The following is a 14,591-nucleotide window of genomic DNA, read 5'->3' on the forward strand; positions in this document are numbered from 1 at the left end:
AGTCACATCCCCCAAATTCTATTTCACTAGGGGAAATGAACACTTTAAGATTAAATATGAGTTAGGGGCACCTGGGTGGCTCAGTCAGTTAAGCATCTGCCTTTGGCTCAGGTCATGATCCTGGAGTCCTGGGATCAAATCCCACATCAGGCTCCCTGCTCAGCAGAGAGCCTGCTTCTCCCTCTGCCCCTCACCCCACTCGTGCTCTCTCTCTCTCTCTCAAATAAATAAATAAAATCTTAAAAAGAGATTAAATACGAGTTAAATCATCAGCCTTCCCCAAATTCTCAGCCTCAGAAATCATATTCTCATTTTTGGATAGAGTACATGTTTTTAATGCTATTCAGTGTCTTTTAAGAATATATCAAACATGCCTATAAATTTAATTTTCCCCTTAATATGAATAAGTACTCTGGGTAACTAAGACCTATACAAAAGTTTGCCATCTATGGCAGTCCATTTTTATTTTAATATGTAATCCATTTTTATCAAAACATTATTGAAATTGTACGTAGAATCTTAAGTAGGTGTAAATGTATCACTCCATTTGCACTTATTAGAAAATCTGTATTCATTTCTATGTTCAGATGATGAATTGATGCTTGATAATATTCATGGTGAGTTGGGCTAACATAGATGTCAGTGGGTAATCCAGGGGACGGGAGCATATGTAGGAAGAGAATCTCAACGACTTGATCATCTCAAACACTCTGTGAAAAAGCTAATTGAGAGGTAAAAACAAATTAACTGCTATGGAGAAGGACAATCTCCCTGAGAGAGAGCGCACGTGCCTACAGCAGTAAGGTTCAGTGGTTGCATTTAGTCTGGGTAACTGCTGGGACAGTAATCCAGCTCTGGCCTGTGGACTTTCCCTGCTGACTGCCCACCTGGCAATTCTCTGGGCACCTTCAAGGCTGTCAGGACTGTGCAAGGAAAGCCGGTCTCATTACAACCAGCTCTGCATGGGAGCTGATACCCCGACCAATTGCTCTTCCCTGATTTTGATACAGACGCAGTTTTTCTCTTCAGCGGGTCTAGGAAGGGAAGATTGTTTCTTCCTGGGCACAGAGATTTACACCTGGCTGCAAATGCCTGTCAGAAAATAGGCTGAGGTGAGTACACTGGCATTTCCCCCCCACCAGTAGAAAGATGAAAGAAAAAAGAGAGAAAGAGAGAGAGAAGGGAGAGAGAGAGAGAGGAAGCCAGCCAGCCTGCAAGCAAAGAAAGAAGAAATGGAAAGTAGGGTAGATGAGCAGTTTCCGTTCCTACTGCTAACAGTTATCCCATGAGATGTTGGAAGGCATTCATAGGATCTCAAGTTTCTTTGCCTTTAAAAGAACAGTCCAACACTTGCCTACCATGATAAAATCCACATATAAAAACTGATAATCTCCATCATATTTTACCCAACATTTAAGGAATGTTCTTAAAATCATAACAATGACCTTGAATATTCCAGTTTTTCCACTCTCATCATAATTCCTTTGAAAATGAATGTCATCTTGGAACGTTTTAGTATCTGTACCTAACTCATATCCTGATTTTGTTTTTCCAGTGTTTATTCAAATAATGTAGGTGAAATAACAGAGCAGCTCAGGGATTATAAATACATATCTGGGAAAAGTGGGTTAAACAGAAAGACAAAAATAAGGGCTGTACAATGGAAGTAAGACATAACACACATGCAGTGATGAGGCCATTCAAGAAACATCTTGCCACTATTTTATGGATAACCTCAGCTGTCTCTTTCTATTCATTTAATTGCCCCATTGGTTCCTAAATATTTAAATAAACTTTCTATTAATACATACGGTTAGAAAACTTTAAACTTTTTTTTAAATGACCAATGACCACCAAATAGAACATAAATCTCAAATGGATTCATCGTGCTCTTGTGCCACTGGTAGAGCAAATTCCAAATTCAAATATCTAAATCCAAATTCAGATATCCAAAGCATAGGGAAGGCTAGGAGGGTATTGCAGATAAAAGTTAGCATCTTTTCTGTTATCAAATTATCCCATTTTCTAAAGATAAACAAGCCCGTGAATTAGAATGATAAAGTTGTAGTATAAAGCTGAGAAAATCCACACATTAGTTTCATTGTCTTCAAAAGGTGTCATATGACTCTAATTGTATGAGCATGGGCATGGGCCAAGAGGGTGTTCTAGGCTTCTCTGCATCTTCCCACAGTACCTAGGACAATGCCTTGCCGGCAGTATGTATTTGATAATGTGTGGATTTACTGCACTATTCACTGAAATTTGTCTTTCTTTCTGTCATTGGCAGAATACAAATTATTAGATGCATGCCATACAACCCAGAAGATGAACTAGATGTCGGACAAAGATATTCTTTTAAAAATAAATCTCTGAATTATCTCTTTAACAAAGCTTAAATTTCTTTATGCTGTAAGAAAACACTATAACCAAACCAAAAAACAAAAACAAAAACAAAATGCACACTGTGGTTATGACTACATAGGGCAAACAACGTAAAAATAGAAAGGCTAAAAATCTCCAAATCACAGCCGACTCAATCTTTTTTTTTGTTTTGGTTACTAAATTCCACCATATTTCCCTTGCTCACAAACAGAGTGGATTCATGTAAAGTTAATGAAGATTAAGCTTCAGGACTCTTACTTGCTCCAGTCCTGAGAGTATCGGAAGTTGCTGGGAGCTATAGATTATTGTAAGTAGGGAGGTGAAGCCAGCAACTTGCTGGCTAGCAATTAAGGAGTATTTCCATGTAAGTATTTCTGAGAAAAACTAAAAAAAAGTCTCAAAATAAAGGGTCTAAATCTCCAATCCTCCATTAATTTGTTGTGATTTACTTTCTCAATCTAAATAAATATCCACTTTCAGGCCTAATTTTAAATAGGTTCCTTTCCCCCCAAATTATATAAGCTCTAGACCTCACAGAAACTGGATCTGCCTCCACTGACAGCAAATGGAAGGCAACCCACAGAGCATTATTGACCAATTGTGTGTGAAAAGCACTAATTCTAGTGAAAAGACTTCCCTGTACCCATCTTCCCCTCGTTTCCCCTGTGCTGTCTCCCACCCACTCATACATCGCACATTCTTGCTCATCAGTTCTCTGTCACAATCACCCAACTTCCTTCTAGTTTTTCCACCCACCATCCCTTAAAGCTTTGCTAATACCCTTTCCGATCAGTCCTTTCTGTCCTGCTTTCCCAGGGAAACGCTAACATTTCTGACAGCATCTCCATGGGGACGAAGAGAGGGAGTTGCAAGAAAGAACAGGACTGGAAAAGCAGAAGTCATTGAGCCATGGCTATAGCAGACGTTCTCAAAGTGGCTGGGGGTGGGGGGTAGTATTGACAGAGGATGTAAGGTAAGTGAAAGTTTGGACTAGTAAGCAATAACTCCAAAAACCTGAAGGACGTCATAAATTATGATGCACACTGAGTGCACACTGTGTGTGACTACTAAAGCTAAATTATGGTGCACACTGAGTGTGACTACTAAAGCTAAAAACAATAAGATTTCATCAACCTAAAAGGTCCTATGATGTGAAGGCAAGAGAGTGTACCAGAATACAAAAAAAAAAAAAAAAAAATGCACACTGTGGTTATGACTACATAGGGCAAATGAATGCATATGGAAATGATATGCAAAAGTGAGAATGGTCATATAACAAATAACGTGATTATGAGTGACATAACTTTTTCTTAAAATTCCCCTAATGATGTAATGTTTTCAATTTTTTTACAGGGAATTTTCCCATTCCAGGGATGGACATTTAGCTTGTCCTCAGTCCTTTTGTTTTACATGTCCATTTAAACTCAGTACTGTATCATGCCATGTAATTGCACAAATGGCACTGAGGCAATGTGGAATACAGAGTATGTCCTTTTGAGACCTACTGGTTGCCTAACCAAAAGCTCCTATTTCTAAGTTATCAATGAAAGATACAATGAGGATGAGAACCTCAGTGAAGAGGTGAAGACAACCATGACTTTGAATCATACCTGGCCTTCAGCCCATAATTGATAGCCACTGCTCTAGAAGATGATGACAACACCATCAATTATTTTGGTTCTTAAAGCTGAGCCGTGGATATGTGTGTGTGCATATATATGTATATATATATATACACACACATATGTGCATATGTATATAAACATAGATGTGTAATATACATATATATACATATTCAACAGTGAATATCAATATCAATATCATCAAACAGAAAATTAGAAAGATGATCATCCCAATTTATTTTATTAATCAGGCACTTTTCTAAGATCAAAATGGATAGAAAAGGGAAAAATAAGTTTTACTAGAGCCGTGCCTTTGAGTTATAAATAGAAAACATATTTTATTGATATATCATCTAATATTCTACATAGGACATGCCGTAAGGTGGGATAAAGTTGTTCATAACCAGAAGAGATATGGTCTTGGCCACAGTAAGTCAGAGGCAACTGTGTTGGAGATGGTGCTCCAAGGAAGGGCAGCTCACCCACACCCCATGGGAAACTAGAGTTTGGCCAGACAACAGATACAAACTGATTCTGGAATTAACAAACGATGGCATGCTATGGCCTTTGCTCAGTATCTCTTCAGCTGGAATTAGCAAGTTCTCCCCCACCGAGGAGGAAGTACAGAAAAAGGTCTCAATTCTAAGATTTGCAATTCTGAATATTTGCGATACACTTTGCTAATCCGTTTTTATCACTACTATCTGGCTATTTCAGATTACAGATCTCAAGTTTCTTTTCCATCAGTCCAAACATGTATTCCCAACAAGTTCAAGTTACTACAAGCCATCACTGAATACAAACTTTGGAAGAGATGCACAGTAGCACACCATCATATAGTGTTTCTATGAAACAAACATGATAGGCATAAATAACTCCAAGGAGAATAGGTAACAGTAAAATGTAATAAAATAATTAGGAAGTGAAGACTATTACCTTTCATTTTAATGTGACCTACTTAATTTTAAGTTTATATAATTTTTAATTATGCCTGTATTTAACAACTGGCTTACGAAATTCCTGAAAGTTTAACAATCAGCAGTCTCAACCAGTAGAAGCAAGATTCAGCTTATCAAACTCATTAAATCAAAACCTCTGGGGATGCCTGGGTGGCTCAGTTGGTTGAGCGTTAGGCTCAGGTCATGATCTCAGGGTCGTGAGATCGAGTCCTACATTGGCTCTGCATTCAGCAGGAAATCTGCTTGAGATTCTCTCTCTCCCTTTCCCTATGCCCTTCCCCTACCCCTGCTTGCATGCTCTCTCTCTACTATCTCTCTAAAATAAAAATAAATAAATCTTTAAAAAAAGGAAAGGAGAAAAAAAAAAACCACCTCTGGAAGTGGGGGCACTGATTTTTTTTGTTTTTTCTGCTTTTTTGTTTTTTCAAACACTTGATTTCTTTTTTATTAACATATAATGTATTATTTGTTTCAGGGGTATACAGGTGTATGATTCATCAGTCTTATATAATACCCAATGCTCATTACAACACATACCCTCCCCAATGTCCATCACCCAGCCACCCCAATTCTCCCACCCCCCCTCCACTCCAGCAACCCTCAGTTGTTTTTTAAAAGGTCTCCAGGTGATTCTAATATGGCAGCCAGGATTGAAAGACCAGTGGTCTATGCTAAAGCCTGATGGGGCTGATGTCCAGATTTCTTGGAGTATGAGAAAAGGAATTTATTGCCTGAGAGAAATTGGATGTTCCAAAGGGGAAAACTGGGGAGAAAGGAGAGAAGCTGAGTACTTCATGGGAAAAGAACGATAAAGACAGAGGATGTCTTGGGAGTAGGGAGAGGGAACTCAGATAAGACTAGGCTGACTAACCATTCTGTTTTGCCTGGGACTGAGAGATTTCCTGGATGTGAGGTTTTCAGTGCTACAACCAGGAAAGTCATGGGCATATGAAGGGAGGCACTGGATTTTTCATTTTAATTAGTTTTTATTAATTTAAATTTAAATAGTTACATGTGGCTAGGGGCTACTATATTGGACAGTAAAGGGAGTCTAAACAAACACAAGAAGATGGCTTCTTTGCATATATACATTTCCTCTTCTGTTTGCTAGTATGGAAAGAATTATGAAGCATATTAAAAAAGAAATATATGAGAGTAGTAACTCAAATCCTAAAGTTAAATATTTGCTATCAAGCCTATGTGCTAATGTGAACATGTGATAAAAATTATTCAGAAATATGCAACAAACTTGTGAGAAAAAAAACTTTTCTTTTTTCTAGGACATATGATGGTTGCTGATACAAATGAATGGGGATAAATGGTATTAAGCCAAACATGCTCCCTCACCTAGATCCTCTCTTAATCAATAGCAAGTACTTTGCAAAATGTTGGAATAGATCTGTAACCAAGTCAGAAATCTGGAAAAGAAAAATGCTACTGGATGATCGGAGTCCTTGACCTTGATGTCTTGAACATCACTTCCTAAACCTTTGGCTGACTAGCAGACTATGGAAAATAAATTATCATGTTTATTGTGGAATTACATTTCCCCAAAGGTCAATTTTTGCATGGTAGTATTCTCATTCCAAATGCAAACATGGGAATGTCATTTTAAAGAATTATAGATAGAAAATATGATGTTCATAATTACAATATAAAGTTTATATTTGTAGACTAAAACTGAATATTAAGAAAGAAGAATTATAGAAATAAAGACTGATCAAAATATAATTACTTTGAATGTTATCACATTCAAAAATATAATCAAAAGGGGCGCCTGGGTGGCTCCGGCGTTAAGCGTCCGCCTTCGGCTCAGGTCATGGTCCCAGGGTCCTGGGATCGAGCCCCGCGTCGGGCTCCCTGCTCCGCGGGAAGCCTGCTTCTCCCTCTCCCACCCCCCCTGCTCGTGTTCCCTCTCTCGCTGTGTCTCTCTCTGTCAAATAAATAATAAAAAAAAAAAAATATATATATATATATATATATATAATCAAAAGAGAATGATGAGTTGTAATAGTTTGTTCCTTCAATGGAAAAAAGGCCATCCATTCAGTAATTCAATTTTTTTTCTCTTGAAATGTGGGATGTGAAATTATTAGAACAACATTAACTTGACAGACTTAACATGGATACTAGATTATGATAAACAAAAGTATTTAAATTCCGTAACTTTCAGTACTTAATCCACTTTAACCATGTACGAGTTACTTTTTTTCTCTTCCAGAGATGCAACAGCAAAAGTAGCCTAGGACATTTAGCCATCTTGTCCCGACAAATAACCAATTCACCTTTTTTCCCAGTATATTCTTAAGTATTGATTTTACCAAGTGAACTCAGATATGTGTCACACTTATCCAATACAGATCCTTTTCCTTGGAAATGTAGTTTGAACATCAGTCAGTCACCTGGCCTTTCACCTCTAATTCCTATTGCCACTGTCTGTCAATTATTAAAGCCTTTTTCATTGCTCTAAATAAGTTATTTTTTTTAAACTGAAATACAGGGTGACTCCTGTTAAAAATATGTGTTTCTTGGAAAAGTATGCAATGTTCACATGATTAAATATCTTCATTAAAATTACTTTTCTGAGTTGAAAACAGTTAAAGTTATAAATCCACTTTTCAAATGCCTCTAGGTTTCTTCTTTTAAAGCATACTTCCTGAATGGTAGTATTAGCACTCGTAAGCCAAACTCCGGTTTGAGAAAGACAACATTAAAAGAAATTCAAGCTGAGTGGCATTGTTAGAAGGGTCTTCAAATGGAGCAGAGTGTTTTCATCTCTAGCTGAAAGCAGTGAGAGTTGCATAATGACACCCACCTTGAGCTGCAGGTCTCCTGGGATAAGAGTGTTTGCTGGAAGGCTTTTAATGTGTTGGTAGACATAAGAGGAGAATTGCTCCTGCTCAGCCTGTAATTGGGGGCCAAGTTTAGAGAGATGACCTCTGTTACTTTTGATAGCTGTCTGCAATTCATCAATCAGCCTGCTCACCTGAAGGGGTTAAATTACAAGGGTTGTTAGCAAGAAGTAATTGTTGATGTCACACTTATTAGATCTTTGAGTACCTAGTTTGATGGGAGGGAAAATGACTTCAGTATAAGAATCTGAGTATAGAGCTATCTTCAAGTAAAGAGAACAGAAGAGATACACATCCTTCATCAGCTAATTTTATTTATGGGAAAATTTATAACCTTTTCACTTCACTCATATGGAATAGATAGCCATTTACAAATGCTAAATAAAAAATGTCTCTGGGTATGAGAAGAAACAGGCACCTGAAAAGTTTGCAAAGGACTTCTAAACTGCTTAACAGAATAAAATCTTCCTAAGACTCCAATTAATCCAATATATACTAGTCCCTTTAAAAAATCCTTCTCTTAAATAAAGGACTGGCAATATTTAATTTTATTATATGAACACTGTGTTATGTAAATTTGTTTTCTCTAATAGATTGGATTCTTACACAAACACTAGTTGATATATGGTAGTGACCAAAAGAGATTAAAAGCAGAAATTCACTTTATTTATGGCCCCTTAAAGTGATTAAATTAGACCCATCTAGAATTATGAATGACTTTGAATAGAGCACGGGCTTTTGAAATAATGGGTTAAAAATCATGGCTCTTCCATTTCCTGACTTATAGACTGTGAGCAGGTAATAAAACCCTATCTGTAATGAAGAATAATAACAGCCTTATCCTATTAAGAATTAAATAAGATTACAGAATGAACGACACAATGTCTAACCTATAGTAATGTGCCTAATGCACATTATATTAGTATAGTATTTTCTTGTTTAAATCTAGGTGTTTTGTGCATATCAAGTTTTAATTGTTTTTCTCAGTCTATCTTTCCTATCCCTACCCTTACTTCACATAATGCAGATAAAAATTTGAAATTATTTGCTCCCTAGATTCTCTGTCTCACTTCAATGTCCATAGTAAAAAATGGGAAAACTTTCTCCAAGAGTATCCCTTGTACAGATATCTCAACTTCTTTTTCTCTCTTTCAACTGAAAATATGGTATTTGTCCTAGTCTGTACTCAACTCTAATATTATATCCATGATTTCTATCCCTTCTACAGATGATTCGGAGAAGTCAATGAAAGCAAATTTGTACTATTATCCATATAACTTGAATATTAATTTTTCTACTCTACCTAGTTAGTTCAAGATCATATATTGTTATATATTGTTATCAAGATTATATATTGTTATATACATACACACACACACACACACACACTTTAATGACATTTAACTTTCCGGAAGAACTTTAGAAGCATTATGTGCATGTAAACAAGCTAATTTAAATGATTCCTATTTTTCTTTGGTCTTCCATATCTCTTTTATTTGTCCCTATGTCATCAATCATCTAGTCCCTTTATTATTTTTTTAATTTCTTTTTTTAAAATTTTTAAAGATTTTATTTATTTGACAGAGACAGCGAGAGAGGAAACACAAGCAGGGAGACTGGGAGATAGAGAAGCAGGCTTCCCACGGAGCAGGGAGCCCGATGTGGGGCTCGATCCCAGGACCCTGGGACCATGACCTGAGCCGAAGGCAGATGCTTAACGACTGAGCCACCCAGGTGCCCCTTTAATTTTTTTTTTTAAGTAGGCTCCACACCTGGCATGGAGCCCAATGTGAGGGTTGAAATCAGGACACTGAGATCAAGACCTGACCTGAAATCAAGAGTTGGATGCTTAACTGACTAAGCCACCCAGGTGCCTCTCATCTAGTCCCTTTAAAAAATCCTTCTCTTAAATAAAGGACTGGCAAACTTTTTCTCTAAAAGGGACAGATAATATTTTCAGTTTTGTGGGCCATAAGGTTTCCATTAAAACTGTTTGACCCTGCAGTTGTATTTTGAAAGCAGCCACAGATAACATGTAACAAGTGGATGTGACTGTATTCCAATAACACTTTATTTAGAAAAATAATTGATAGACTGAATTGGGCCCTACCACTGTAGTTTGCCAACCCTTCTTCCAAATTCATATATTTCTTCTCCTTCCTTCCTTTTCTTATAAGTAATACTCTGGTCCAAACCCTCATCTCCTCATCCTTTCCCCCCTCAACCCCTACAGAGTGGTCTCTCTGTCCCTGGTCTCTCCACCTCAAATTTATCCTGCCATCTCCACTGAATTAATCTACCTCCAATAGCATATTGAACCCTCCAGTTGCTCCCCACTTCCTCAGCTTGGTATTCAAGATTAAAAACCTTTTCTACTTTCTGGAATGAATTTCTGTGCTTTCCATAGTACTGTTAATCCTACTATAAAGTTGTAACATTTAAAATACAGAAATAATAAATGACCCAATATTAAATTAGCCAATGTTTCCAGACTAATCTTCACCACTACCCTCCAGTATTACCCTCAGAAATGATGGCTAATAATATCTATCATACCAAAACTGGACACCAAAACAGGCCAAGTGGTTTGCTCTTAGAGTTGAAAAAATTTAAACCCAAGAACCAAAGGCCTTACATAGATTCCAGATGCCATTTCTGCAAAGCACTGATCCTCTCTGAACTTATCCTCAGCCCCAGCATCATATGATTCAAAAAGATTTAATTTTATGTAGTCTTTAAAGTATACTAAATATAATGCAATGTATTATGCTAGTCAATAATACTGTTCTCTTCAATTTTATGTACTGTACTTTATACTATAGTGAGCGTCCCCCCCCAAAAAAAATAGGAGGAATTTCAGGCTTTGATTTGAGAACATTTTTATACATGACTGGTTTTACTGTCACAATCCATAGCCTTTCACAGATAGGGGATTTCATGTGACATCAGAAATCAACCAACCATACAATTGATGATGTCATTTGCATTCTAAAGGGTTATTGGTTAAAGCCTTAAAAGTTTCATTTGCTATGAATCCTTTGTTGCTTCAACAAATTTCTCTATCATTTTTGCTATTTTCAATTGTCCCATGATTATCTGTTAATGTATGTGAAGTATAATTACATCAATTATCACCTGTTTTTTTAAAAAAATAAGTTAAAACTATCAAAAAAGATGCCCTAGCAAAAATTAACGTATCTCAAAATAGGGAAAAATATATCAAGAATCCTGCCATTGACATTTTGGTAAAATTTCTATCCAATCTTACTAAAACTTTGTTACTTTACATATTCATAAGGTCTTTTATCCCCAAAGTGCTACATTTTGTTCTCAGTTATTATGATAACATATTACCCTTAAAGATAACCCTACACATGAAATAACTCATATACCAAAATTGGGTAGGTAATACAATAATCCTGAATTATTTTACATAATATGATTTTTTTTTTCAAATCACAGATGTTGCTAGAAGGGGAAAAATGCTCTTTAAAATTCCTCATCATGAATCTTTTTTTCCTGCAAATCCTTTTTTTTTTCTCCCTCTCTCTACAAAGGCAATGTGAATAGGGGTAAAAGAAGACAAAACTTGACCTTTTGTGATCCCAGCATTAATGGGTCTGTTCATAATTCAATCTACGTGTGTGTGGGAGCATCCATGTGGAAACATAGAGGCCTGAGAGACATAAAGCCTTTCCCTTTAAACATTATCTGACCCTATCAGTCCCATTCACAAAAGAAGGCTTACGTATGCATATGTTGAAAAAATGCACCATCTCATTGTGCAGCAGAAAGCCTACACATTCTACTCTTCATTCTCCGTGGAAATGCAGCACGGAAGTGACACTTGTACAGAATTTGGGAGAGTGACAAATGAGCAGAAGGTAGCAAAAAAAAAATGAGTATTCGATGAGGAAAAAGACCCAACTTCTGAAAGAATGCAAATGCACACCTGTCTATAAACATAGAGGTTTTTTTGCTTAAAAACCTACATTGGGTAGTTTGGTCATGTTTTTATGACATATTCATGTAACCCTTGAATTTATTAAATTCTTAAGATGATTTAGATTTAGCATAAAATATTCTGTTTCTAATCATTCTATAATGTATGCACATTGAAGTTGTATGTTCTGAATTACACATTCTGTATATTGTAATTTGGCTATTAGAATGATGCTTTGAGGAGCTCCTGGTTTTTCTAATGATGAGTTCAGCTCTTGGACTGATTGCTGTGTGGCCTTGAGTCCATCTATATGAGTAAGGAGGATTCCAGAGAACTTTGCGCTAAATTATCACTTGAAATCAGCACAAAAGGCAGCAGCCTCTATCCTAGGAATGTCATCTTGGCATGCAACACACAGGGAATGGTCTCAAAGCCAGGTCAGTGCTTAAACTTAAGACCAAAATCTTTCTAATTTATGACATAATTAAAAAGAACCAGAAAGGGGGCAGGGAGATGAAAATGGGTATTTTAAATTTCCTAAAATCTCTTATTTCAGGCCCAAGGGTACAGTGTTTTTCAGGTTAAAAAGAAATGTGACCCAGATTCGATGAACAAAGATTAGAAAAGATATGAGAATCTATGAGCAAAGTTAAGTATCTCTTGATTTAGAAAGATGGGTTGCAATGTAACTACCAGGGAACTTGAAGTGTGTACCACCTCTTATTCACACCATTTCAAATACCCCCAACTTTTGAATAGTTTCTAGAACTCTTCTGAGATGGAAAATATCTTGGAAGGAGATTTATCTTGCTTCCAGCCAGAGGTCCATTACGTGTGCCATCTTTAAGCCTATTCAAGTGTCTAACATTCATGGAGGAAGGGGCGATTAAAAGAGAGACTTTAAAAATTTTTTAACTCTAGTGTAGTTTACATACAGTATTATATTAGTTTCAGTGTACACTATAGTGATTCAACTGTTCCATATAGTACTCCGTGCTCATCAACCTAAGTTACTCTTAATCCCCTTCACGTAAAATAGAAACATTTTGAATGTCTTTATAATTCACCTGGCAATAGGTTATGTTGATGGCAACAAAAATAATGTAAATATACATTTTGAGCATAATGAACCAAAGGTCCCAACTATTGTGCTCTGAAATCCATCACCAGGTTAGTATCAATGGCTGAGGATACTGAGGTAAATCTAACTCAAGAGAGTCACAGGACTCCTCTGAAGGACAGCTTTAGGTCAAGAATACACCACCAGCTTCACCAAACCTTCCTTAGACTGCACCGCTGTCTAAGAGGCTTCCCTCCCGTCTTCCTTTCCTCTCTCCTTCACTTGTGTTCAAGCCTGCATTTCAGTCTGACAGGTCTCCTGGCCTTCCTTACCCAGAGCTCTCTCCATTTTTTCTCATAGGCATTTCTTCTAATAAAATACATACACATTTAATACTATCTTGGTATTTACTTTCCAGAGAACCTGGAATAACTTTTAAACCAACAATAACAAATTATATGCATGTTTCTAATAAACCATTTCCCAAAAAGTAGTTTAACATATAACACACCTCAAAGTAGTCTTATGAAACATACATTATTACTCTTCCCAGTTTTCATGTGGAAAAATTACATGAAATAAAACAAGATCATGTCTATGGTCTTAAGATAAAACCACAGACAGCAGAATTCTAAATCCAAATCTCAGATTTTGTGATATTTAGTTTTGATTTTGAAATATATCCAGAAATACAATATTTTTCTAAAAAATAAACTGTAGGCAAAATAAATTTTGAAGTAACTCCCCCCCCCGATTTTTCATTTCTCTTCACCATCATGATTTCATATTTCTGTATATGAATTAGGGCCAAAACTTGATGTCACTTACTTTTTCTAACCAAACACTGAAAATTACACGTCAAGATTAATATAATCACTTTCAAAGTAATGACATAGAAATTATTCCCATAGTGTATAGAAATATATTTAGAAACTATTACAAACATACACACACATACACACACACACATAAAACACACAACACATATTCCCTTTATTATGTATTTGATTTTTTTAAGCAAACAAAAGATATTTGAGACATAACTGATCAAGCAAATATGTGACCAAATAAAGCACTGTACGAGAAGAACGCTGAAGTATATGGATATTAAATAAACATTAAGATGATAATAAAGAAGAAAGACCAAATAAGCATAAATACCACAGGATATTCTAGAAAAGACAATTTTCATTTCCAGTGTTGCTAACAAGGTGGCATTTAAAATGATATATTTAGCATAATGATAATTTCCCTGGGCCACTTCAAGTTTTCATTTCTGCTGAAATTGCAGTTTTGCATAAATAATTATATTTAAAAGCCAGAAAATATCAAATCTGTTCATTCTTTTAGATTATTTTAGATTTAATCTCTAATAATAATTTGTTATTATAGGTGTAACTTTAATGATACTAATTAAACTAGAGATAATTATTTGTATTTCTTTAAAGTTTACCATATCAGGATTCATGATAGATTCAATTTAAATTATGGTGAAAATGTAATAAAACTCTCCAACTGTGATAAAAAACATTTTCCAAATGAGTAGAGGACAATATTTTTTTAATTTATAACTGAAAATCTAGTCTTTTAACTTGTTAATATTAAGTGGAATGAGTAAGACTGTAATTTAAATTATACAATTGTTATTTGCCTCATCTTAAGAACCTCTTCAACTGAATTTTTCTTAGGAAATATTCTCTACTGAGATTACCAATCTATGTTAATAATATAGTCTTTAAAATTGGACATATATAAGTCCCAAAGATTAATATA

At 35.8% G+C, this 14,591-nt stretch overlaps 1 protein-coding gene across 1 annotated transcript in view; it reads right to left on the reverse strand.

Moving 5' to 3' along the window:
• DCDC1 (doublecortin domain containing 1) overlaps positions 1-14,591 on the reverse strand; it is a 468,564-nt gene that overhangs the window by 231,220 nt on the left and 222,753 nt on the right. The window contains exon 11 of the mRNA XM_027579679.2: positions 7,779-7,949. Within this exon, the coding sequence (XP_027435480.2) occupies positions 7,779-7,949 (171 nt within the window). The remainder of the gene's footprint in view (positions 1-7,778; positions 7,950-14,591) is intronic.

This window comes from Zalophus californianus, chromosome 11, assembly GCF_009762305.2.
Source record: "Zalophus californianus isolate mZalCal1 chromosome 11, mZalCal1.pri.v2, whole genome shotgun sequence".
In the NCBI taxonomy this organism is placed as follows: Eukaryota; Metazoa; Chordata; class Mammalia; order Carnivora; family Otariidae; genus Zalophus; species Zalophus californianus.